General features: G+C 44.4%; 1 protein-coding gene across 1 annotated transcript; it reads left to right on the forward strand.

Moving 5' to 3' along the window:
* The first annotated feature begins 1,159 nt into the window (after positions 1–1,159).
* Mep1b (meprin A subunit beta) lies at positions 1,160–25,231 on the forward strand. The gene is made up of 15 exons (XM_076554792.1): positions 1,160–1,294; positions 3,756–3,774; positions 4,363–4,413; positions 5,079–5,119; positions 7,846–7,924; positions 10,732–10,849; positions 12,604–12,782; positions 13,744–13,962; positions 14,600–14,752; positions 16,027–16,242; positions 18,519–18,962; positions 20,489–20,668; positions 21,524–21,683; positions 22,707–22,908; positions 25,059–25,231. Exons 1-15 carry the CDS (start codon positions 1,232–1,234, stop codon positions 25,071–25,073), a joined length of 2,139 nt encoding a protein of 712 aa, XP_076410907.1. The 5' UTR covers positions 1,160–1,231; the 3' UTR covers positions 25,074–25,231.
* Positions 25,232–26,731: the final 1,500 nt, after the last annotated feature.

The raw sequence follows: 26,731 nt of genomic DNA on the forward strand, positions 1-26,731 counted from the left end.
TTAGAAGATCATTGGGCATAGCTTTTCCTTCAGCCCATCCCCCATGTGAGTTTTTCTTTGAGAACCTTCAGGAGTGAGACACTTCACTGTTTTGCTATTCCAAATCTGAATACTGAATATGTCCATTTCTAGATATGTCAACAGATCCTAGAATTTAATAAGCTGTAGACAGTCAGTAAAGTTTTATTAAATCAATGACTGGTAAGAGTCAGTGGGCAGAACTGGCTACATCAAAGCAACATAGGCTACATGGATGGAAGGCACTTCATAAATGTTCATTATTCGAACAAAGATATTCACTTTGGTATATGTATTTATTTTCATATATTCCAGGCTGGCCTCAAACTCACTATGTAGCCAAAATGAGCTTGAACTTAAGATCCCCCTGCCTTTACCTGTGTTACAGGTGTGCACTGTAGCTAGAGTTTTCCTGCCTTGCCCACAGTCAGGACAAATCTTTGTCACCCACCAGTCCCACAGCCGCTCAGACCCAACCAAGTAAACACAGAGACTTATATTGCTTGCAAACTGTATGGCCGTGGCAGGCTTCTTGCTAACTGTTCTTATAGCTTAAATTAAACCATTTCCATAAATCTATACCTTGCCACGTGGCTGGTGGCTTACCGGCGTCTTCACATGCTGCTGGTCATGGCGGCAGCTGGCAGTGTCTCTCTCTCCGCCTTCCGCTTCCCAGAATTCTCCTCTCTCCTTGTCCCACCTACTTCCTGCCTGGCCACTGGCCAATCAGTGTTTTATTTATTGACCAATCAGAGCAATTTGTCATACAGACCATCCCACAGCAGTGCACCATCATGTCTAGTTCATATGGGGGTGGGGATTGAACCCTGTGCCTCATGCATGCCAGACAAGTACTCTACCAACTCACCCATACCTCCAACCTAGTGTGTGTGTGTGTGTGTGTGTGTGTGTGTGTGTGTGTGTGTGTTTCTTTTTGATCAAGTGGTGTTTAGCAATGTTGGGGATCAGCATGTATACATTAGAGAATACATTTCAGTGACAGGTTTTAGCAGTTCAACGCTGGCACAGCAAAGAGGCATGTTAGTGAGCCTGGACTTTCTCTCCCTGATTGGGAGTTACTACAGCAACAAAATGACCTGGGAGATGGATCATTAACATTAGGATCAAAGGCCAGAAGTTATGATGTTTAGCTTTTAAAAGTCAGCTCTGCCATGAGTGTCACAGCTTGCACGTTGCAGCTGGAAGCCACAGTATGGATGCCTGGCATCGGCCTTGGTTCCTGCTTTTTGCCACATTTCTCCTGGTTTCTGGCTTGGTAAGAAAACAATCAGAAAAATTGGGCGTCTATTGATGTCATCATTGAGTGATAACAGTTTGCTCATGTTTTGTTTTATGTATTTCAAAATGTTCACCTTAAATGAGCATTTCTTTCTGGTGGCCAGTGGCCGGCAGGATATTGAGCATAAGAAGTCTCTCTGCCAGAGAGGTCCAGAGATTGTGACAGAAAACTAATTTTTCCTTTCAGTTTCACTGTTGTGTGACAGGTTTTCTTTGGATAAGACAGAGAATGTGAGTTTTGAAAGCCATTTTTATTGCCGAGCGACATACTGATTGCTATCAGAGTAACTTGGCCTGGGTGAAGACTGACAGACATCAGAGGCAATGTCCACACTTACAAAGCTTAACGATATTGGGATGTCTCTTCTGTATCTTCATCAATCTAAACCAGTCTGCCTGCAGTGACGGGCAGTTTGTACCCCAAGCTAATTCAAGGTCCCATACAAGATTTCTAGTGGCCAAGGAAACCCTTTAATTGGAACTTAAAATGTATTATATTGAGCTGACGGTGTACAGCTAGGGACTGGAGAAATACAGATGTGAGGTGCTGTTTCACATGTTTAACTGTGGCTCAGAGTAGCTAGCTGCTCGTAAATCGCTTTCTGCGTGTGCGCCGGCATCATCTGTGAATGTGTGCTGTGTGATTCCTGTATGAGAAAACTAGGGTGCTTGCTGTCAAAATGACGGGAACCATCTGACCAGATTGTCTCCATAGCTTGTCAAACATTTCAGAGTATTCTTTATTTCAGCTGTTAGCTTGTATCTGAAGGCAATTGTACTTTACACTTGTATGACTCAAGATTACATTTTTACAGCCTGTTTTTGCATGGTACCATATGACTCATGATATTCATCCAAAGCAGGTGGTTACAATGTCACACAGATCATTTGAGACCCAGCGTGGTGAACCAAATTGACTTAAGTTAGGGAACCCAGCACAATCCACACAGACTACCAGTTCCGCCAACTTCTGCCTTGATTAAGATTAAGGGATAACTGACTAAGAAACTTCTCAGAGGGCCTGGGGGAGATAGCCTTCAGTAAAGTGCTAGCCCATGCAGCCAAGAGGACTTGAGTCTGATTCCTCAAACACATCTAAAAAGCCAAGTGTGATGGCATGTGCTTGCAATGCCGGTGCTGAGCGGGCAGACACAGGGCTTCTTGAGGACGGTTGCTCAGCCATCCCAGCCTAATTGGTGAGCCCTGGGTCCTAGTGAGAGACTCTGTGTCAAAAGTAAGGTAGATGGCCCCTGAGGAATGACTCCTGTGGTTGATTTCTGGCCTCTATAAGCACCCCCCCCCCCCCCCGCTACACACACACACACACACACACACACACACACACACACACGCACCTGTGTATAACCTACCCCCAAAATAAATTTCTGATGTTGATTTCATTTTTTCTTTACTCATTGGGTACGTAACTCAGTAATGTGATTGACCATCCATTTGAAAATATATGTATTTTAGCCATATGGTAGTGGAGTATACCTTTAATCCCAGAATTTGGGAGGTAGAAGCAAGTGAATCTCTGAGTTCGAGGCCACCTGGGTCTATAGGACAGCAAGGGTTACACAGAGAACTTGTCTCAAAAACAAACAAACAAAAACAAAAAAGGAAAAGAGAAATGTATATATATAAAAATCACAAAATCTACTCATAGGTACTTTGCTTAGATATTTGGTATTGTTTTTTGAGCGTAGAGTCCTGGGAGGGACATGAAAGGCAACATAATTTTATTGAGGTATTGAGCAAAGTTACTAATTGGGAATAAAATTTTAGCTTTTCCAAGCATTGCCCCATGAGTCTTGTAGGAGATTTTATGTAAACTGAGTACTTACATGAGGGCTGGAGTCTTGTGCTTTGTCTCCTTTTCAAGCTTTGAAATTGATTTTTTTTTGTCTCTACCTTTAAACTCATTGAACAGGAAGGTTCGGTTTCTGTATGAAGTAAGAGTAATCTGTCTGGTTAAAATGTCAGAAAACTCCACTTGCCTGTCTGGGATATATGGAAGAAAACAGTATATCATATTAATAAAAAGAGCTGTCTGGCTGTGAATTAAATAGAACCACCATGGCTCATGCTTGCCACCCCAGTACTTGGGAGGCTGAGGCAGGAGGATTGTAGCAAGTTCCAGGTTAGACACGGGCTACAATGTGAGTTCCAGCTTGACTACAGAGAAACCCTGTGTTCAAAAATAAAAACAGGACTGGGGCCAGTGAAGTGGATTAGCAGGTGCCTCAGTGATCACCAACCTTGGTGATCTGAGTTCAGCCCTAGGAACACACACAGGACAAGTTCTCCTCTGTCCATCACACACGAACACCATATAAAGGAATGAATGAATGAATGAAAAATTCTTAAACATTATTATCAAAGGAATCTGAAATTGGAACAAAAACACCATAATATGTTTTTTTGTGTTTGTTTCCCAGCCGGCTCCAGGAAACTTTGGTGAGTCCATTTTGAGTTCTGCTCTAGACTGTAGTGGGAGTTCTGCGGTGAGTCAAAGAAACAGGGCACTGAGGGTGCACTGACGCCGAGCGGAAGGAAGGAAGGCGAGTGGAAGGCGAGTGGAAGAAGGCCTGCAGCAGTGACAGGAACTCTGATCAGACACTGGCTGCTGTCATTCACCAGGGACCACCCCAGGACCCATCTGCCCATCTGAAAAAGGAAAATACAAGACAGGCTGATACAGTGGCTTTCTGGGTTGAGCAATTTTAGACATTCATTTCCCATTTAGGCCCTTAGTCCCACCTTCCAAGCTGTGTTCACTGACATACAGAGTGACCAGTGTCTTATTCCTAAAGCCGTCCGACACTCAAGGGATGTGGAGAGGACAGAGCACACATTCGAACGTCCTCTGTCTAGTCCCCAATCTGGCTCACAGGAGGCTCTCAATCAATTCGGGTCCCAATCAATTAATCAATGCAAGTTAAATTAGAATCTGAGGCAACAACTTGTTTCCTTCTGATGGTTTTATTAATGAGATTCTTTTTCCTCTCATGAACATAATGTTCAATGTGTTCTTTGTTATTTCAGTCAAAGATATAGATGAGGGGCTCGATCGAGACATATTCGATATCAATGAAGGTTTGTGGATTTTTCTTCATTCTTTTTTATAACCATACTTAAATATTTTATTGTTTTGTGTGTCTGTGTGTGGGTATGAGACACACTACATGTGTGGAGGTCAGGGGACTCATGAGGGAGTGGGTTCTCTTTTCCCACCATATGGGTTCCCAGAGGTCAAATTCAGGTTGTCAAGGCTTGGTGGCAGGTGCCTTTTAATGCCTGAGCTGTCTTACAGGCCCCTCTTAATTTGTTTTGTTATTATGTTTTACTTATATATGATGATGGCTTTCACTATGGCATTTTCATGCATGTATATAAAGTATTTGATCATACTTGCCCTCCCTACCCACCTCCGATCTTCACCCTCTTCTCTACTGGTCCCTTTTCTAAGAACTTTCAGATTTTGTTTTTCCTCTTGTGGAGTGATGAGTGCTGTTAGAGTTCCTTACTAAAGCCTGGGTGAGGGATCGTTTACATGAGCATGGGCAACTTAACAATGGCTGTACCGCTGAAGAAAGTGTCTCTCCCACTCTAAGCAACCATTAAACTACAAGGATCTACTATAGATCCTTGGGGATGGACCTTGTGAGACCCTCTCCCTTTGGAATTTTCAAAACACCATCATTTATGTAGTGTGGGAACCCAATGTAATAAAATACGGATTATCTTAATTATTCTCTTAGATTTGGGACTGGACCTTTTTGAAGGAGACATCAAGCTCGAGGTGAGTTGCAATGATGCTTGCATGATGAATCGTGAGGGTCAACTGTGAGTGGCTGAGGATGAATGGGCACGGGCTGCTTGCTGAGACTCTGTTTCTGAAGATGCAGCAGCTGGCGGCGGCACTTATTCAGTTACCATGATGTCCTGAAAGGGCTCATATCTACATCTTTATCTTCCATCACTCGAGTTTCTGTGTGGTGAAGGCCACTATCACCTTAACTCGTGCGTGGTGCTCTGATTGACTTTCATGATTGCAGTAATAAGGAGAATTTTCATTTAAAAAGAGAGCTTCACTGGTTTAGTCTAGTTGAAGTAAAAAAAAAACCCTCCAATCTTTTTATCATAAGAAATAATAATGGGGCAGTGGTGGCGCAAGCCTTTAATCCCAGCACTCAGGAGGCAGAGGCAGGCGGATCTCTGTGAGTTCGAGGCCAGCCTGGTCTACAAAGTGAGTTTCAGGAAAGGTGCAAAGCTACACAGAGAAACCCTGTCTTGAAAAAAACAACAAAAAAGAAATAACAATGTAATAATAATGTTATTATTATTTCACTCCTCCCCCACATCGGCTATAAATAGTGATGTCAAGAAGGGTTCTCTCAATCAAGTTCCAAGAGTGCTGGTCCTCACCTAGCTGTCATGACACACAGATGAACATATGTGTAGAGATGTGTATGTAGATTAAGAGGGTTTAAAACTTCAGCATCTTGCTGGACATGGTGTCCTGTCACACACTTTTAATCCCAGCACTTGGGAGGCAGAGGCAGGTGGATCTCTGAATTTAAGGCCAGCCTGGTCTACATGTTAAGTTCTGGGACATCCAGGTCTACACAGTGAGGCCCTGTCTCAAAACAAAACAGACAAACAAACAAACAAAAGTTCAGTGCCTTAGGCACTTTTAAAAAGAAAATCAAGGTACGATTTTTCATTTATCAGATTTTTAAAAATTTAAGAACTTAATGTCCTTTTGTAGGTGTTAGAGTTAAACAGAGATACTCAATAATGTGTTTGTAATTCTTATGTTGGAGAAGTTTATGTAAACTTAAAATATGGAGAAATTGACAAAATCATTCATAATTTAAGACATGTACACCCTTGGACATAGACATTATCCAGTAGAGCTTTTTGACTTGCAAAATTCCACAGTTTCCCCAACACACTTCAACCATTCCCTTATACCTTACACATCAGAGGCTCACCTCCCAAACCCTCCTTGAAGAAGCAGAGCTGTGAGCTCGGCCTAGTGCTCTGCTAGGTGCCTGAAGCAGGAGATTCACAGGTTCAAAGCCTGCCTGGGCTATAGAGGAAGAACCAAGCTCAAGATAAAAATTCAGAGAGAAGCTGGGGGTACAGTGTAATACTGAGGCTCTTGCTGGGTTTGATCCCAATAGCACAAGAAGAAAGGGGGCAGAAGAGGAAGAGGAGAAGGGAGGGAAGGTGGAGGAAGAGAAGGGAGAGGAAGAGAAAAAAGAAGGAAGAGAAGAGGAAAAGAGAGAGAGAGGGTGGGAAGGAACCCGGAGGGGTGAAGGAAGGAGAAAGAGGGTGAAGGAGTCTGGGGTCGGGGAAGGAGAGAGAAAAGGAGAGGTGAAGAGGGAGGATGAGGAGAAGTGGGAGGCGGGGAGACAATAAGAGAATAGGAAGGGGGGAAGAGGAAACGGGGAGGGAGTTGCCATCGAAGGCTTTCTCCTGGTCCTGGACCTCTTCTCTCTCTGCTTCTCCATCTCACCCAGCCCGGGCTTCACACACCTCCTCGGTACCAAGGACTGGCAGTGGGTGACTCTAGTCCTGCCTTGGCCTAGGCCCGGGTTCCATTTGTACGCTGCATGTGAATGTCTCCAAGACGCTACAAATCTAAGGTGTCCTCCGACCCTCCCCACGAGAGCCCTCCCCTAGAGCCTTCCTCTCCAGCTGCCCAAAATTCCTTCATTTATTTTGCCTCAAGGAAATGCATAAAAACTTCAGGAGTCACCTTTGTGTCTAATCCATCCCCAACCTTTCCCAGCCCATTAGGAAGGAAACGCAATATTGGAAGGCTATTGGAACATACAAAGAACCAAATGGCAGGGCTTGAATTATGATTTGGTTTCGTTATCACTTTCCTTCTGTGTTTGTTTGTTTGTTTGTTTATTTATTTATTTATTTATTTATTTATTTATTTATTTATATGTGTGCGTGCATGTGCGCGCGCGCGCGCGCGCGCGTGTGTGTGTGTGTGTGTGTGTGTGTGTGTGTGTGTGTGTGCCTGCATGAGTTTATGTGTACTACATGCATGCAGTTGCCCACGGAAGCCAGAAGAGGTAACTGTATCCTCTAGAGTTACAGGCAGTTATGAGCTGCTGATGTGGGTGCTGGGAACTGAACTTAGATCATCTTAAAGGGCAGCAAGCAGTCTTAACTCTGGAGGTATCAACAGCCTATTCTTATCTGTTTTTAATATCTAAACATCTACCAGTATTTATAGTGTAGTTTCCAGCAACCTTTTATTAAGTATCATTTCTTCTTTAGCTTCATGTTAATTATAAAAATTAGTTACTTCTCTCTGTAAACTTTATTAAATTATGGTCAAAATCCAGACACATGCCCCATTGGTGTGAGTTAGCAAGAAGAACTGTAAACTCCACCTATTTCCAGATTGATTGTCGATTAGCTTTGTCTAGTTCGTTTATTTTATTGATTGTTGATTAGCTTTGTCTAGTTCATTTATTTTTTATTTATTTATTTTTTTGACAGGAACAAGGGAAGAATTCCATCATTGGAGACAACTATAGATGGCCACATACCATTCCATATGTTCTAGAAGATAGCTTGGGTTAGTACACACTTTGGAGCATCCACAGCTACTGTGTGTTCCTGAGATGATATATTAACGTCTGCCAGAATATGGCCTTGTGTGGTGTGAAGGCTTCTTGTTGTTGTTTCTCTGTGTGGCTATGCACATTTACTTAAAAAAATGAAGAATTAAAAGATCTTAAATAATTCAATCTGAATATATGTTGGGTTTTGACTAACATAAGATCAACTCAGTCAACCTTTATGGAGAGCTTACTTTGTGTGGAATGCTAAGGACATAAAGAATAGGGAGGCACTCTTGGTTTTAATAAGGTTTGTTCTAGATTTTACTACTACTTTTAATTCATATTCTCTTCCTCTCTCTCCTTCCCTCTCCCTGTCTCTCCCTCCCTCTTCCTCTCTCTCTTCCCTCTCTCTCTCCCTCCCTCCCTCTCTCTCCCTCCTTCTCCCTCCCTCTCCCTGTCTCTCCCTCCCTATTCCCCCCTCTCTCCCTTCCCCTCCCTTTCTCTCCACCCCCTCTCTGTGTGTCTGTGGATGTGAGTGTAGTGTCTGTGGGAGTCAGAGAAGAGCACTGGATCCCTGGAGCTGGAGTTACAGTCAGTTGTGAGCCACCTGACATGCACTGGAACTCAAGTTGGTTCCTCTGGAAGAGTAGCACATGCTCTTGACCACTAAGCCATCTGTCCAGCCCCAAGAGTCTGTATTTTAAAGCAGTATTTCCTCGTGTTTCGGTATTTATTTATTCCTTGCAGAGCTGATGATGGAACCCAGGGCCTTGGGCATGCTGGCAGATGGAATACCACTGACCACTCCCAGACCAAAAAGGATTTTTTAAAAAGATTCATTTTTATTACTTTTAGTTATGTGTATGTGTGCATGTCCGGTGAGTGAATACCACATGTGTGCAGTGTGGGCAGAGGCCAGAGGAGACACTGAATCCCCTGGAGCTGTTTGGAACCATTGTATAGGTTCCAGGAACCAAATTCCAGTCCTCTAAAAGAACAGTACAAGAGCTTAACCACTGAGCCACCTCCTCAGCCCTAAACTCAGAATAGCGTATAGATATGAGTAAAAACAACAAAATAACCAATCAAACAAACTTTTAGGAAATGACGTTGCTTTGCCAAGATTTTATTTTGCCAAGTCCAGACAGTAACAAGAGTCCACTATCTTTTTTCTTCTTAGGAAACAAATAATTCCTAGTTTAGTATTATATTATTAAAAGGTCAGAAGAGGGTTGGAGAGATGGTAAACATGAGGATGGAATTCAGATCTTCAGAACCCACGTAAATGCTGGCTGCGTGTGGGAGGCAGCTGTAATTTTATCCTCCTTGGAGATAAGGAACCCCAGAGCAAGCTGGCTGTGGAGACTAGCCATGTAAGAAAACTCTGAGTCTGATTGAGAGAGCTTCTCCTAATGACTAAGGTGGAAGAGCCATGGAGGATGAGTTCTGATGTCACCCTCAGACTCCACATGCTGTGCAGACATGTGTGTGTGCACCCATACAAGTGCAACCCACATGCACACAAGCATGCACACACACACAAGCCACACACACACACATGTGCACACACACCCAAAGGAAAAGGGTGGAGATAGTCAAAAGAATCTAATACAAAACTAAAAAAAGCTCTTCATATAGAAGAAATTTAGTTAGGAGCTAGGTGTAGTGGTGCACACCTGTAATGCCAGGGGTTCCTCTGGAAGGAAAGGCAGATGATTCTGAGTCCTGACCAGGAGAGAGAGAGAGAGAGAGAGAGAGAGAGAGAGAGAGAGAGAGAGAGAGAGAGAGAGAGAGAGAGAGAGAGAGAGAGAGGCAGAGGCAGACACTCAGAGAGACAGAGACACAGAGATACGGGGACAGACACAGACAGCGAGGCAGACAGAGAGAGATGACAGAGAGACACAGAGAACACAAACCAGCCTGGCTCAGCTGGGAAGAGCTCATTTTCCATGGACTGGCCAAGCAGTACCTCTGTCAAGCATCTGTTTGAAAAATGCCCTTTGGGGGAAATATGAAGAACAATGTCTCCCTAAGAATCAGGTATTTCATGGGCTGGGATGTAGCTCATGGTAGAGTGCTTGTCTGGCATGCACGCAGCCCTGGCACATCACACACATCAGGGCAATCCATAGATGACTGGCTTTTAGTGAGTGACCAAGAAAAAAGCATTGAGTGAGGGCATGGCCAAGGATGCAGCTCAGCCTTGGGGAAGAACTGTTTTAAAAACACGATAGGTTAAGAATTCAGCTTAGACTCTCCAGTTCAAATAAATAGATTTTTTTAAAATATCATTGTAATCATGGTGTTCTAAAATTTTCTGCTTCTTTAATTTACTGTATTGCATTTTTCATGTGGTAGTTTTTAAATTGTATTTTTATTTATTGTGTGAGTGTGCATGTACTACGGTGAGCACATAGAGTCAGAGGACCGCTCCACATGCAGGTCCAAAGAACTGCACCACTGTGTGCTGAGATCCTGGGATTTTCAGGAACTTCCTTCATCCTTGAGGTGACAAGGATTATCCACATGAGCCAGGTCAAGCTTTCTACAAATGACCCAAAGGTAGCCAAGGCCTGTGGTAGTAGAGACACATGGTAAATGGACAGATTAACTTGGTAGAGGTCTCTACGGTTTGTGGTACTTTTATACATATTCTGCCTGGCTCTCAGAAGGATGAAAATTCTCCTCTCTAAGCTTTACTAACAGGCCCCATTCACATCAAGCTCTAAGACAATCATGTGGTGGCCATGGCATCCTGCCTTATTTTAAAGATGTATTGGGTTTGAAAAAGAGATCTCAACGCACTTTTGTTTTCTGTCAGAAATGAATGCGAAAGGAGTTATTCTCAATGCCTTCGAGCGCTACCGCCTTAAAACATGCATTGACTTCAAGCCGTGGTCAGGAGAAGCTAACTATATATCAGTGTTCAAGGAGAGTGGGTAAGTTCCGGGGTTATCTGCTAAGGTTCTGAGGAGACTACTGTTCCCCAGGGCATTACACCACCGCAGCCATGGTTCAAGGTCTGGACCATCGGGCGGGGCCACAACTTCCTCTGCTATCTGTACAAAGTACCTTTAGACCTGATTTCTCTGGCCATAAAATAATGTTTTCACAGTAGCAGAGGGCCTGCCTAGTATCTGTAAGTCCCTGGGCTAGGGTCATAGTACTATGAAACCGGAAGAGTGGGAAGGAACAAGGAGGAGGAGGAGGAAGGGAGAGGAAAAAAAAATGAAGGAAGGAAGGGTGGCAGGCAGAAAGGGAGGGTGCATAAAGCGTCCGGTCTACACCCAGAAGATTCCCAAACCAATGGACGCTCTGAGCAAAATCTAGCCCTAATCAACATGAACCCACCTATTTGTTACTCATAAGCTAAAACATTTGTACAAAGAAGTAGTGGAGAAAGAAACTTTTCTTAGGAGCTATAGTAAGGGAAAGTACCGTAAGGAAAAGATGAAAGATAAATTTTAAGCACAAATAAGCAAAGACTAAACCTTGTACCTTTTGCATAATGAGTTAACTAGAAACTACCCAAGAGAACTTTAGCTAGGGAGAGAGGGAGGGAGGGAGAGAGGAAAGAAGGAAGGGGCAGTCAACCTGGTGCTGGAGAGATGTCTCAGCTGCTGAAATCCTCGCTGGGTAAACATGAAGACCACCTGGGTTCAGATCCCCAGCACCGTGTGAGAAAAAAACTGGGTGAGACCGCTTTTTACTCAGGGATGTAGGGGCAGATTCCTGTAGTTCACTGGCCAGCCAGCCTAACCAAATTGCTGAGATCATTCACACTCTGTGAGAGACCCTGTCTCAAAAGGTAATGTGCAGGGCAACTGGGGAAAACACTTTTCTGGCCTACACATGTATGCACACCTGCATAAACATGTATACCCAGATGTACATACAGTAAAATGAATAAGATAATAGAAAATGTTTTCATACACACAACCAGACTACCAATGTCAACATATAGCAAGTGTGAATGGACATGAATTTCATCTTGTTTACAACTGAATACTCTTTATTCTCCTTTCAAGTAAAATTGTATTGTAGATTGTATGTGAATTCATTTTAACTGAGAAAGTCTTATTGCTTGAAAGATGGCAGTGTCATTGACCTGAATACAGTGGTTCTGAGTGATTGCTGTCCCTATAAAACAGGATAAATGGAAATTGAGGAGATAACCCAACTGTTAAGAGCACTAGCCGCTCTTGCAGAGAAATAGCACTCCGTTCCCAGTATCCACACTGGGTGGCTCACCTGTGATTCCAGTTCAAGTGCGTCCAGCTCCCTCTCCTGACTTCTGAGGCATCCAAACACATGCTTATATCCAGACAGAAACACACACACACACACACACACACACACACACACACACACACACACAGAAACACTAAAATGACACCAAACAAAACAGCTTGTGGTGATGGACGTATCAACGCCCATTTAAAAAAAGGTTGCAATTCCCCTGATGAGCATCATGACTCGTCACTGTGGTGCACGGTGCCAAGGTCAAATCCCTGAAAATGATCTGTTCTGCAAAGTTTTTTTTTTTTTTTAATGCTGAGAGCAGTTCCGCGTCCAGGCACAACGAGGAAGGTCAGATACAGTTGAACAAGTGGCTAAGCTGTGATGCTCTGTCTTGTGACCACGGCATTCCTCTCACTAATACCCCGCCCCTGACCTGCAAACTCCCCATCAGGTGCTGGTCCTCAGTGGGAAACAGGCATGTGGGGAAGCAACAGCTGTCCATCGGGGCCAACTGCGACAAAATAGCGACGGTTCAGCACGAGTTCCTCCATGCCCTGGGCTTCTGGCATGAGCAGTCACGTGCTGACCGGGATGATTATGTCACTATCGTTTGGGACAGGATTCTGCCAGGTATGTTTCTCCTATAGCCTTCATTACAGGTCAAATTTCTGAGCAGGTTTGCATCGGGACCAGCCTGGCAATGGGTGCCTGTTCTTTGATACACTTCATTATGTCTGCAAATTCAGCTGATATCAAGTTACAATCAGTTGTCCAATAGCAGGATGCTAAGCAGTCCGGTGTCTTCTCTAAATGCATTCAATTTAATGTTTTAAAGTGATTGTCTTCAGAGCTTGTGATGGTTAAAAAAAAACTTTTTAAATTTACAATTACAACTATATATATTCATGGGCAACAAGGTGATATTTTGCTATGTGCACATTAATAAAATAGCACAATTATCTATCACCTCATTTAAAATAAACTTGGTCAGCCTGCCTGTCACCTCATGCAGCAAGTGTGTGTGTGTGTGTGTGTGTGTGTGTGTGTGTGTGTGTATGAGAAGGCACTTTGTTGATAAGACACCATCTTATTTAGAATTTTGTAATATACAATACACTATCATGAACTATAGTCAATGCGATTTAAATGCATGTACAGGAATCCCAGTAACCTTTGAGTCCTCAACTATGCCCATATTTTCTAATGACTCTTGTCCACGTTATCAACGCAGGGTCCCATCTTAGTATATCCCCTAAAGTCCCGCTTTTCACCCAATCTGCTGTGAGCATGTTAAACCTTCACCATTGCTGGGCGGTGACTCTCAATGTTTCCGTGGTTTTTTGTAGAACCTCCCTTTCCATTAGCAGTCGGTAGAACCTTAGACCTTTGGGTGGTTAGTTTGATTGTTTCTATCACAGTTGTGCATGAGACCAGGTTCAAAGACAGGAGTATCTGGAACACAAGACACTCAGTAGATAACATGTACAAAGTTTGCTCTATTACATTTTGTATTCTTCAGTTAACAGTGTTTAGTAAGAGCAGCTTAATTTTTATAAACATAAAATAATTAAAGTTTTAAAAATGCACGCAGGCAGAGAACACAATTTCAACATCTACGATGACAGTGTGTCGGACTCCCTGAACGTTCCCTATGACTACACCTCGGTAATGCACTACAGTAAAACAGCTTTCCGGAATGGGACAGAGCCGACCATTGTCACAAGGATCTCAGACTTTGAAGACGTGATTGGCCAAAGAATGGACTTCAGTGACTATGACCTGCTGAAGCTGAACCGGCTGTACAACTGCTGTATGTGATGGGTGCCTTGGAGTGACCTGTATTGCCCTCTGCCTTGATGGGAAAAGGGATGTTCTGGACACCTTTGGGCTTTCTGAGATTATGAAGTTTGATTTTTTTTTTTTTTTTTTAAAAAAAAGCAGAATAGCACCCAGGTCCCAATCTACTAGCTGTTTTCAGTACTTTTCTTCCTACAAAGTTTGCCTTGAGACTTAGAAAAGTAATCTGAGTCCTTGCAGAAATGTGCCCCGGGCAGATGTTTGAAGGTTTTACTATTTCCAATGCAGACTGTTTCTATATTCAAGCCTCTTTTAAGCTATAGTGGAATGTGCAGTTGTGCTGTGAGTCCAGTAACCTTTACTGTGGTGTTTAAGGCTTGACTAACAGGAGGAATCTCCACAAATTCCACAAATTACTCAGGTTTCTACAAATAGATGAGAAAAAAAGAGTTGGTGAACTGTGTATTCACACTCACAAAACTGAGTTCATATTGGGCTTGAGAAGTGTCTTCCAGCCAGCCGGTCCCACAGCCAGCTAGCTGTTCTCTTTTGAGTGACATTCCTCACAGTTCTGTGATCAGCTCAGGTTTTACACTTAGGTCATCATGTTGTATGAGCGCTCACATCCTTTTCCTTCCTTGCTTTCATAGCTTCTTCCTTGAGTTTCATGGACTCCTGCGACTTTGAGTTGGAGAATATCTGTGGCATGATCCAAAGTTCAGGGGATAGTGCTGACTGGCAGCGGGTTTCACAGGTCCTTGGAGGCCCAGAGAACGATCACTCCAATATGGGCCAGTGCAAAGGTAACAGTGGCTCTAGCCCTCTTGTTCAGTCTGATAGACTGGTGTTTCGTCTCCCTTTTCTCTGAGAATTATTATTGGTTTTAAAACAATCATTTTTTTTTTATTATTTCAAATTGTGTGTATGTGTGTGGGGTCAGGGAGTATGCACACGTGAGTGAAGGCACCCTTGGGTGGAGGGTATGCACATATGAGTGCAACGTCCCTTAGAGGCCCTTAGAGGCCAGAGGCGTTCGAGCCTCTGGAGTTCCAGGCAGTTGGGAGCTGTCTGACGTGATGCTGGGATGGAACTCTGGTCCTTTGCAGGAGACTTAGGTGCTCTTAACCACTGAGCCACCTCTCCATCTTCTCTGTCAGAATTATTAATGATAGCCCATTCAGTTTTTCCAAAGCAATGAGACTAATCCATAATAAAGGAGTGCCATTTCTCTGCTTTTATTCACTCAGGATGTTTTTCATTCTACAAATCATAGCTTGCTTCTGTGAGGGCTCCATCAGTATGTATACAGAGCAGGACAGGAAGGAGCCTCTTGGAAGGACTGTTATTTAAGGGACTGAATTGTCTTTTCTAGCACTTCACAGAATGTAGGAGACTCAGGAGCATCACTAGGCTGTGAGTTACTCAGTTCTAGAATCATAGTTGGATATAATTGTGTGTCCCAGGCACCAAAATACCTACAGTGAAGACAGGAAACTCCAGTTTAGGTGTTCTCAACTTCTTCCTGTTTCGGGAAGCTGTATTAAGAAAAAGGATGCCTGACTATGTCTCATTCACGAACTCCCTGATTGTAGAACTGTGTCTTAATGCCCAGAACAATGCCAGGCTCAACTTGTTTTCTGTAGGTATAACTGAGTACCCAAGACTGGGTACTTTATTTTTTTAAAATATTGTTTTCTTATGGTTTGGACCCTGACACTTGGAAGTTTAAGAGTGGGGTACCTGGTGTCTGCTTGTCAGCTTTAGAGGGACATTCTGCTGCATCATAGGGCAAGGGTCACGACATGATCACATAGACCATTCTGCCGACTCATGCCTCTTCTAATGAAGCCACAAATACTCAGGTGAGGGCCCCACACTCACGACTTCATGTTATCCTAGTCCCCTACGTTTGGAACTAAGCCCCACTGGGTTCCAAATGTCCTCAATGTGTGAGTCTGAAAGTTCTTTCCAGGGCACGAACTTTGGGGCCCCAGTGCTGGGAACTAAGCCCTCAAGAAAGCGGCCGTGTGCTCAGAGCTCTGTCATCTCTCTGTTTCTGCGCCTGTGCCCTGAACAGATTCCGGCTACTTCATGCATTTCAACACCAGCTCTGGAAATGCGGGGGCCACAGCCATGCTGGAGAGCAGAATACTGTACCCCAAGAGAGGGTTCCAGTGCTTGGAATTTTATCTCTACAACAGCGGAGGTGGAAGTGACCACGTGAAAATCTACACCCGGGAGTACTCTGCAGCCCATCCGGATGGCGTTCTAACCCTCCAGAGAGAAATAAACGGTACAGTAGCCCCACGCTTGCAGTTTGGATGCAGGCGAGGCATTCTCCTCAGTTAGTGTGGCAGCTTGCCGCAGAGCAGGGGCTGGTGACACATGGCTTTCAGATAGAACTCCATCTGTCTTATCTGGTAAGGAAGCTAAAAGGAGGGTCCTTTGTGTGGTCCTTTCTTAGGAAACATACCTGCTCTCTGGAACTGTGGATTTCAGTTTTACTGCTCAGCAGTAAAAATACACTGTGAGCTACGGGCATCATGGGGAGGGTTGATAGCTGAAAGAAACTAAACTATGGGATGGATAAAGGAAGGACTGGCCTCAGGGAGGACTGGGTTTGGTCCCAAACACTGTTGGGACCTCTCATTTTATCTCACTGCGACCTGCTCTTACCAAAGTGCTCTTCAAGTGGGAGAAGGAATCTATCTACCTTAGCTTAAGAAGTAAATCCCCGTGAAGGCGTCTGCTATGATACGGAATAAATGTCATGGTGGGGGCTATTTCTGGGGGAGGATGTGTCCACATTTCCCATCATCCAGGTATTGGAGAGGTGGGGTAACTGACCCCGTATTAAAGCAGACGGGGAAGGAAGGGATGTGGGCCGCTGTGTCGGTTACTGTCCTCAGTGTGAGGAGAGAATGCCTAACAAACGTAAGTTAAGGGAGGACTCACTTTGGACCACTGTTGGAGGGCACGGTCCACCATGGCTGGGGAGGCATGGCAGCCAGAGTGTGAGGCAGCTGGTCACACTCCATCTGCAGCCATGGAGCATCAAGACCAATGGCAGTGGTGGTCAGCTCATTTTCTTCTTTTGGTACAGTCCAGGACCCTAGCCTGTGCAATGGTGCTGTCCACATTTAGGATGATCTTTCCATTTCAATTGGCCTAGTCTAGAAAATCTCTCACAGCATCTGGTCTCCATGGTAGTTCTAAATCCCATCAAGTTAACATTCATGATTAACTACCACTGGCAAACAGACTACTCTTTCCTGTTTTACACATTGACCCCTTAATTTAATGGACAAAACCAAACACACTGTCAAGTGGGTCCACACTGCCCTAGACATCACAGCACCCCCATTCTTGAAAGCCTCGGAAATAGAGGTGCTGCTTGTGTTTGTGACCACCCATGCATAGGGAGGCTTTTAATTTCAAAAAAAAAATCTGCATGCATTGCACATATATATTCTATATTAAAACTATATATCTTACTCTTGTTAGTATGTATTATGCATCGATATGTATATTAAAGCAAATATTAAAACATGTATATGCCATTATCTGGGTTTGGGATGTCCCATGAACAATCTCTGGGTCTATCACAGAAAGATAGTAACACAGGATTCCCAGGAACCGGCTTATGAGCCCTTCTGGACTTCATGGGAAGGAAGGACCATAATGAAGCCAAACCTTCAAATGAAAGGTTTTTGTTCAGTCTGTAATCTACCCACAGACAGTAGCATTTTCTGTAATCCGAATGTTTATAATTTATTTCCGGGTAATTTCAATTCTCATTAAGTGCTGATATAGTCAGGTTTCCAGCCAGTGTTAACTGACAGTTTGACATAATTTTTGGCCCTGCTGTCCTGGGGGCTCGTGAGGACTTTTGGCATGCTGTTTCTCACTGGAGTAGGGGTGTATGGTAGCTTGACTTTGACTTCCCAGCTTACCAAAGGCACCGTACGACTGGGAGAGAGATTCCTCCTCTAATTTCCAGCTTAAATGAGCTGGAAAAGTCTCCCATATGCAGTGAGCTAGACATGCAGGAAGGAAGGAGGTGGATGGTAGGAAATGGGGGTTACTGCTGTCAGGGAAGTACTTAGAACCCTGAGTCACTAGGAGTGAACGGGATGTGCTTTCCTGGGTTTGCAGATTCCTGTTTAATACTGCTAAAATTGGTCTGAAATTTAAGCATCCTAGCTACGTTAGACATACATAAAGAAGTCTTTGTGTGAGTACCAGCAAATCACAGGTGTTAATATTGCTCAACTGTTAACCAACACAGAATGCCAGGTAACTTGTAAGCAGAATGTAGCACTCAGAGATTGGGTGCTTACCCATCTCTGAGAAAGGGTGAACTATCTGAGAAGCAGGTGTGTAAACATAAACTATCCCAAGGGATAGTCTAAGCTCAGCAATACTCTGGGATAAAGAAGTGAGAAAACTGTTCTTCACATCTGTAAGCATCAGTGGCTCAGGGACAATCATTGCGTTTGAAGGATAGAACTCTAACACTGGAATTCATGGTCATCATCAATCACCCTTGAACACTGACTCTCTCTGCAGAAATACCTACTGGGAGCTGGCAACTTTACTACGTAACATTGCAAGTGACTGAAAAGTTCCGAGTGGCATTTGAAGGGCTCAAAGGCCCTGGTTCATCATCGGGTGGTCTGTCAATCGATGACATCAATCTCTCGGAAACCAGGTGTCCTCATCACATCTGGCATATACAGAATTTCACACAGCTTCTCGGCAGCCAGAATGCAAATGTGTACAGCCCTCCGTTTTATTCTCCCGACGGCTATGCTTATCAGATTTACTTGACTCTGAATTCCTCGACCAATGTAGGGATTTATTTCCACCTGATCTCTGGTGCCAATGATGATCAATTACAATGGCCATGTCCTTGGCGACAAGCCACAATGACACTCTTGGATCAAAATCCTGACATCCGACAGCGTATGTCCAACCAGCAGAGTATAACTACAGACCCAACAATGACTGACGGTTTGTAGCTTGTTATTTTCCTCATGACTAGGGACATGATTATTGTTCAAGGAGGTCATTTGGGTGATTTGGGAGTGAGAGATTGCACAGTTGGTTACTTAGCGAATGTTCAGCTTTGAAGTGAAGACATTCAGCTTCAGTGGAAGATGCAGTCCCCAGGCAGAAGGCTATTAGAAATGTCAGCAAGGACCTAGACATTGGGAATTAATTATCCCTGAATTCTAGGTGTTGGCTAAGGAGTGTTGGCTTTAGAGGCTGGCATGCTTGGGTTCAAATCCAAGATTTGCTTCTCATTAGCTATGCGATCCTGAAGAAAAACCTTCTTGAAGCTGCCCTGCTGTCCTTGGCTGTTAAACCAAAGCAGGAACAATAATCCCATAGATTTGTTAAGAGAATTAGGAGAGGTCGATATGGAAGACTGTGGGGAGGGAGAGCCCCTCTAATGTTGAGTTTCTTTTGCCCATGCTGCCTTGGTCAGATTGTGGGAAACAATCAGCTCTTGAGATGAGGGCTTCCACTCAGAACAAGATGCTGGGACATTGGTGGCAACAGCGTGGAAGTGGATGGTGACATCTTATTAATGCATCTTAGAGCATTTACTGATGGTGACAGCATTCCAAGTCTGAAAAAGAATCATCACCCAGGGAGCCATGATCACACTTGGAATTTCAATAATCTTTTGTCCCTAGAAACTGACTACAGGGAAAAGTAGAATTATGGGAAGCTGAATATCGTCAAAGGAATTTTATAAATGGCAATGAGGGACCAAAGTGGCACACGAAAAACAGTGGCTGAATCTGATGGAGAAGAAACCGTAACAGAAACTGGAGGGTTTAAACACCCAGAATATTTCATTCTTTTCCAACATGTTCCTCTGGGTGACATTGAAATGCCACTAAGTTCAGTTTATGAGATAAATTCTTCTTTGTTCGTATTGAAAACTCTCAGTGACTCACTGCCTTAACTCAGTTAAAAGGACCGATTGCAACTCAGAAGGCTGGTGAGGCTTGATCCCACCAGACAGGAGGGATTTGTGACCGGCACTGTAAATAGGGGTGACATCCCCACCTGGTAGCTTTCCACTCATTGTCTAGAACAGCAATTCTCACTTGGTGGGTCTCAACCCTTTCGGGGCTTGGAAGGCCCTTTCACAGGGGTGGTTGCCTAAGACCATCAAAAAACACAGATATTTACATTATTATTCAAACAGTAGCAAAATTACAGGTATGAAGTAGCACTGAAAATAATTTTATGGTTAACATGACGCACTGTGTTAAGGGGTTGCAACATTAGGAGGGTTGAGAACCACAGTAGAGTTTGGTCCTCATTGACAAGCAATCTCATTTCCTGTAGGGCAGTGTGAAGGAGCAAGCTCCAGCGACTTGCCCAGGAATACATCATAGGTCAATAGTATCAATTAATTCTCTTCAGCCTCATCCTAATTGTGTTTCACTGCCTGCTCTTTCCTACCACTGAAAGCTATGATGATGCTAAACACGGCCCATTAATATAAATTGCTTTTTCAGATAATGGAGGCTATTTTTGGGACAGGCCTTCCAAGGTGGGAGTGGCGGCTTATTTCCCTAATGGAACTCAGTTTAGCAGAGGCCGAGGCTATGGAACCAACACCTTCATAACCCAGAAAAGGATGAAGAGCAGGGAGTTCATCAAAGGAGACGATGTTTACATCCTACTGACAGTTGAAGGTATAGGAAAAAATAGTTTTAAGTGAGCTTGCTCCTTGTTGTGGCCATTGGTTGTTCACTGTGTTCTTCTGGGTTTTGTTTTTAGATAAGTTATAGTATGTGGGAGGAACTGGATACACATGGGAATCTTTTTGTATGAATGACTAGAAATATGAAAATCGTTTAATTTGAAACTCGAAAGTGCCAGAGTTAAACATTTATTTGCTATATTATGGAGCAATGGTGGAAATCTTTAGGCTGGAAATCTCTGTTTTCTTACTTCCTCACACAGGAAACATACAACTCTGGCAGGAGATTAGTGAGTGTGCCCATCAGAGCTCCAGCTACCAGTCAAGCCTGGTGATTGTCACCCAGCTCCCTCCTTGGTGTGTGTGTGTGTGTGTGTGTGTGTGTGTGTGTGTGTGTGTGTAAGTGGGTATGTGTGTGAGAGAGCGTGTAAGTGTGTGTGTGTGTGTGTGTGTGTGTGTGTAAACCAGTGGACAACCATGGCTGCCTTAGGCACCACCGCCTTGGTTTTTGAGACAATCTCACTTTTACCTGGTAGACTGGCTGGCTGGTCTCGGAGCCCATTATCTGCCTGTCTCCATCTCTACAGTGCTGAGACTACAAGCATGCACCACCTCACAGGGCTTTTTTTTTTTTTTTTAAACACGGGTTCTGGAGAGTGAAGTCAAGTCCTCAGCCAATAGCCATCTCTCCACCTCAGCCTGATTCTTATTTGACTGCCCATGAATGGTGCTGGATCATGCACCAAGACTGCACACTTTTGTCACAAGTCTGAACTCCGAGTATTTGTGTACAATGACAAGCAATGCGAAAGCTGATTTCCACCATCCTCTCTCCTTCCCTCTGCAGACATATCTTACCTCAACTCTACATCGAATGTCCCAGACCTGGTCCCTACATCGAATGTCCCACACCCGGGCCCCACCTCGACCATCTCCAATGCCTGCTCAGAGGTTGAATGTCAGAACGGAGGCATCTGCACTGTCCACGAAGACAGAGCTGAGTGCAAGTGAGGACTCACTTGGGAGGTTCCGCTGTCTCGCTGTCTCATTAGCCATGTTCTTGTCCTGCTGGGAATTAGATGCTGATAATCCACATGGATGGCATTGATCAAATGTCTTAGTTAGGGTTCTCTATTGCTGTGAGGAAACACCATAACCAAAAGCAAGCTGCAAGCTGGGAAGGAAGGGTTTATTTGGCTTACACTTCCACATTGTAGTTCATCATTGAAGGAAGTCAGGACAGGAACTCAAACAGGGCAGGATCCTGGAGGCAGGAGCTGATGCAGAGGCCATGGAAGGGTGCTGCTTACTGACTTGCTCCTTATGGCTTGTTCAGCCTGCTTTCTTCTAGAACCCAGGATGGCACCACCCATAAGGGGCTGGACCTCCAACATCAATCACCAATAAGGAAAATGCCCTATAGGGTTGACTGCAGTCCAGTCTTATGGAGGCATTTTCTTAATTGAGGTTCCCTCCTCTCGGATGGCTTTAGCTTATGTCAAGCTGACATAAAACTATACAGCACAGTTACTCTTTTGAACTCCATCCAGGTCTTTGGCTAGCCACCATAACAATTATTTGTGAAGAAATAGTACACTCCCATCTAATTGCCTGAATTACATATCTTATTATATTACATGTCTTATAATATTACATACCTTATTAAGTCCTCACAGCAGTCCTGTCCTTGACTCTGCCAGTCCCCATTTTCTGGATGAAGATGCTGAAGTGCTGAGTCCTTAGCAAAGATGTGGCGCTCACGATGGTGGAGCAGATCCCCTCAGTTGGCCTTCTCCTCACCCCCCACCCCCAGCTGCTGTCTCAGTATCTGATTAGTTAAAATGCTGACCTTTGTCACTTGGTGCTAGTTTCATAGCTTCAGGCAGTGCAGGGTCAAATAGTTTTGTCCATCAGCGGCTATCAGTGGTCAAATGCGCTGGAGGTGACCAGGCCCTTCCACGATGAAGGCGTTCACAGTTGGGCGTCACCCGTCAACGATCCCATAAACGTCACCATACCTCTCCACGTAGGTGTCCCGCAGGAGAAGACTGGTGGTACATGGGGAAACGGTGCGAGAAGAGAGGGTCCACCCACGACACCATTGTCATTGCCGTTTCCTCCACCGTCACCGTGTTTGCCGTGATGCTGATCATCACAATTGTCAGCGTCTACTGCACCCGGAGGAAATATCGCAAGAAGGCTAGTGCAAATCCAGCCCTGGGTGTCCAGAATGTAAGTCAAGTGTAGTGTTTGGTTATTCAAACCCTATGGCTGGAAACACATGCAGAAGGGCCAGGAACTTTTACAGACGTCTTCGTCTTTGACCTTTTGTGTCTTGAGTTAACTGATTTGAGACTATTTTACTCTCATGTTCACTGCTGTAAATCAGTGAGTCTGAACTTGGGGTCCATAGAGGCTTCTTGGAGGGGCCTCATTATACTCTAGGAGTTTTATCTGGTTGTTCATGCTTTTCTGGGGTGATCCGCATAGCTGAACCACATAGCTGACTTTCCCTAGCAAAGGAGACACAGCTTATCAGTGTCTTTGTTCTGAGGGTCTTGAGGTGGCTGGGTTCAGGAAGAGGGTGGAAGTATGTTTGGGAGGCGTCTCCCTTAAAAAAAAAAAAGGCTCCAGTGAATTCTGGCTTCTTCTGCAGTAACTATCTCCAAGGCAATTTTCTCTTTTTCATTTGAAAGGTTTAAAGTTTTGCCTCAGATGAAACTTCTAAATGACAACAGATGTTTGAAACATCACCAGATCCAAACACGAGTCCCTAGACAGTATTTCTGAGGGCATATTTGGGTGAAGGCAGTTTACTGGGCAGTGTTTTGGGGACCACCTGTGATAGAGTGAGGGCAGCCGGACTGGGGAGGGGTGAGGCTGGGCTTTGGCACAGGTGCATCTGTGCTTGAGCTGTCCTCCAGGGAGCATGGGGACTGGGACAGACCCCCCTACCTACGTTTTACCTCGAAGGAAAGGGGCCAAGCCTTTGTAATCACCACATGAACGGCCAGCGCATGACGGCAGACGTAAGGCATGACATAAAACTGCCTAGATAATGGTCTTTGAGGGAGAACATTTCTTGAATGAAAGCTGGCACAATTGAGTACATGCTTGGGGTTCACTAGAGACCCCAGAGTTAGAGAGCAGGGTGGCACAGACCAACACCCAGTCTTACAGAAGAGCTCAAAGCAAAAGGTGTCATGGCTGAACATTGGCGCGAGAACCTGAGTCTTGCAATTCTGTTTAAGTCAGACTGAAGTGTCTGGAAGATGGCTAGTGAGGTGAATGGAAAAAAGAGCTCAGAATAAAAACATTTTGATGAGCTAAAGCAAGAGAGTATTTTCTTAAGAAGAGCTAGTACTTATTACATACCGTGTCTGAAGAGTTTAAGTGGAGAGCTTAGTACCGAGACACAATGTATACAACTCTCTTTCAATGTGTATCTAATCATCCAGCAATCGATTCCATCATGTATTTAAAATGGACATAAGCTGGGCATGGTGGCACACACCTTTAATCTCAGCACTTGGAAGGCAGAGGCAGGAGGGTCTAGTTTACATAGTGGTTCCAGGACTATATAGAGATCTTTGCCTCTTCAAAATACCTCTCCCCAAAAAGTACATGAAATGTATGTAAGCTGATTTTCTTTTGAAAAGCTTTTTTTCAGCTTGTTTTTTTTTAGTGATAGAGCAGCCAGTGTGGGACCTTGATGGGCTCCCTGTCTGAAGCTGTGTCTTGGGTCAGGCCCCCACAGTTAGGAAGGATGCACCGGACATGACTGGACAGTGCAAGAGAGATTGTGAGGTCTCGAACTGAGTCAGTACATATCAGAATTAACGATGGAAACATGATAAAAATGAAGAGATGATGCTAAGTCAATAGAGGGGAGCACTAGCCACATACCAGGGACATGGCAGGGGTTTTGAGTGGACACATATGCCGCTGTGATGTCACAGGGGGCACGGCCGGGATCCTGAGTGGATACACACACGGCCACGATGTCACCACAGCACTGCTCTGAGTCGTTCAGCACATTGCCAGGTGTGAGGTGTCCACTGCATTTTCTTCCATCTTTGCATTCCTCCCGTGTGTTCAGCAATAGCGGGTCTTGCAGATCAGGGTAGATCCTAAACTGGGGTGCTCACCCTTCTGAGGCCAGCATGAGCGCTCACCACACATTCCGTCTGAGAAACTCATTCCACAAAGGCCAGAACATCCTCCTGAGGCCAGAGCAGGCACTGCATGCCAGCTGGGAAGGCTCCCAGGAGGACTGTGGTGGGGGCGTGCCACTTGAGACCTGGACTGTTGCACAGTGACCCACTGAAGTGGCGGGTTTTATATTTAGGAGCTAGGTCATCAACTGTTCTCTCTTCTTTCAGCAATACACTTTTTGAATATTAACTCTACCAGACGGTCAGCAAGTGGGACGAAAAGGACTCTTCGTCATGGAAGAAAATTTCACCCAAGCCATATGACATTCACAGCATTCCAAATCGGACCATCTCTGTAAATAGCTGGATGTATAATAAATCATTATTTTGGTAAAAGTCAAATTGGTGGTCTCCCTCCCGCCCTTGCTTCTCTCAGCAGCTCAGGCCTCCCTAGGTTCACAATCCTGTCAGGAAAAGGGAGGAAACAGAGACAGCTTTCCAAGTTATTCTCTTCAGGAACAAAATGTTGGACCTCCCAGCAATTACCCAGAATCACCACAGAAAATACTCTGAGGGCATGACCCTGGGCCAGAGTTTCAGCTGCTTCAGTGTTGTCCTGTCCCAACGTAGGGAAGGACAGTGGGATGCGTTTCCAGGCTTCTCTCACATCTTCTTCCTAACTGGTTCCTTCCTTGTGTTCTCCTATAGTCTCTAGGGTATTTGAGCCTGCCTTAATCTAAAACTGAAGCCATCAGGAAAACCTGTAACTCAAAATTTGGAGATAGAGGAAGCTCAGGGGCTTTTACATTTTTAAGCATTACTAAGGACTGTTAAACCTGGGAATTGTGAGAGAAAAACCAGTCCCATAAATTTGAGCCAAATTTGAAGCAAGCTTTAATTAAATATTGGCCAGGTCCATCTCTGGGTTCCCAGAACATGGCCACAAGTCACATTTTGCAAAGTCTTCAAAAGGCAAAAACTGCAGAAGCACCATATTTTCCTTCAGGTCCAGTCAAGGTCAAGCATGTATCCTGCCATACTTCTTGCCTGTGTACCTCCTGCCTACATCCAATCCGGGGCAAGCATACATCTTGACATATTTCCTGCTCATGTACCTCTCATCCACCTGTCATCAAATACATCCAGTGCCATTGAATCAAACAAATTTGTTTTTTTTTTAAAGATTTTTTAAATTTATTATGTATACAGAGGAGGGTGCCAGATCTCATTACAGATGGTTGTGAGCCACCATGTGGTTGCTGGGAATTGAACTTAGGACCTCTGGAAGAGCAGTCAGTGCTCTTAACCTCTGAGCCATCTCTCCAACCGCCCCCCTTTTTTTCCTTTTTAAGACAGAGTTCCTCTGTGTAGCTTTGTGCCTTTCCTGGAACTCACTTGGTAGCCTAGGCTGGCCTCGAACTCACAGAGATCCACCTGGCTCTGCCTCCCAAGTGCTGGGATTAAAGGTGTGCGCCACCACCACCCGGCCAAACAAATTTGTTTAGGGAAGTTAAAACATATGGCTTGCTATCACCTATAAACAACAGCTTCCAACATTTCAGGAAGTATCCATCCTTGGGCTAGGGGCTTGCAGGTGACTGATGGGAGTAATCTTTTTTGTATACTGTGAAGATGTGTCTCTGTCCTTCCTCACCTGCCTAAGGCACCTTCTAATTGGTTTACTAAAGAGCTGAACAGCCAATAGCTAGGTAGGAGAGGATAGGTGGGACTTCCTAGCTGAGACAGGAACTCTGGAAAAGAGTCTGACACAGGAGGTGGACCAGCCAGAGGTGGGGGCAGTCAGATGTATGGTACTGAGGGGTGTTAACGAGCCATGTGGCAGATCATAAATATAATGTAGATTATATATAATGTATATATTATATATGATATATAATGTA

Source organism: Peromyscus maniculatus, chromosome 19 (genome assembly GCF_049852395.1).
Source record: "Peromyscus maniculatus bairdii isolate BWxNUB_F1_BW_parent chromosome 19, HU_Pman_BW_mat_3.1, whole genome shotgun sequence".
NCBI classification, from domain to species: domain Eukaryota; kingdom Metazoa; phylum Chordata; class Mammalia; order Rodentia; family Cricetidae; genus Peromyscus; species Peromyscus maniculatus.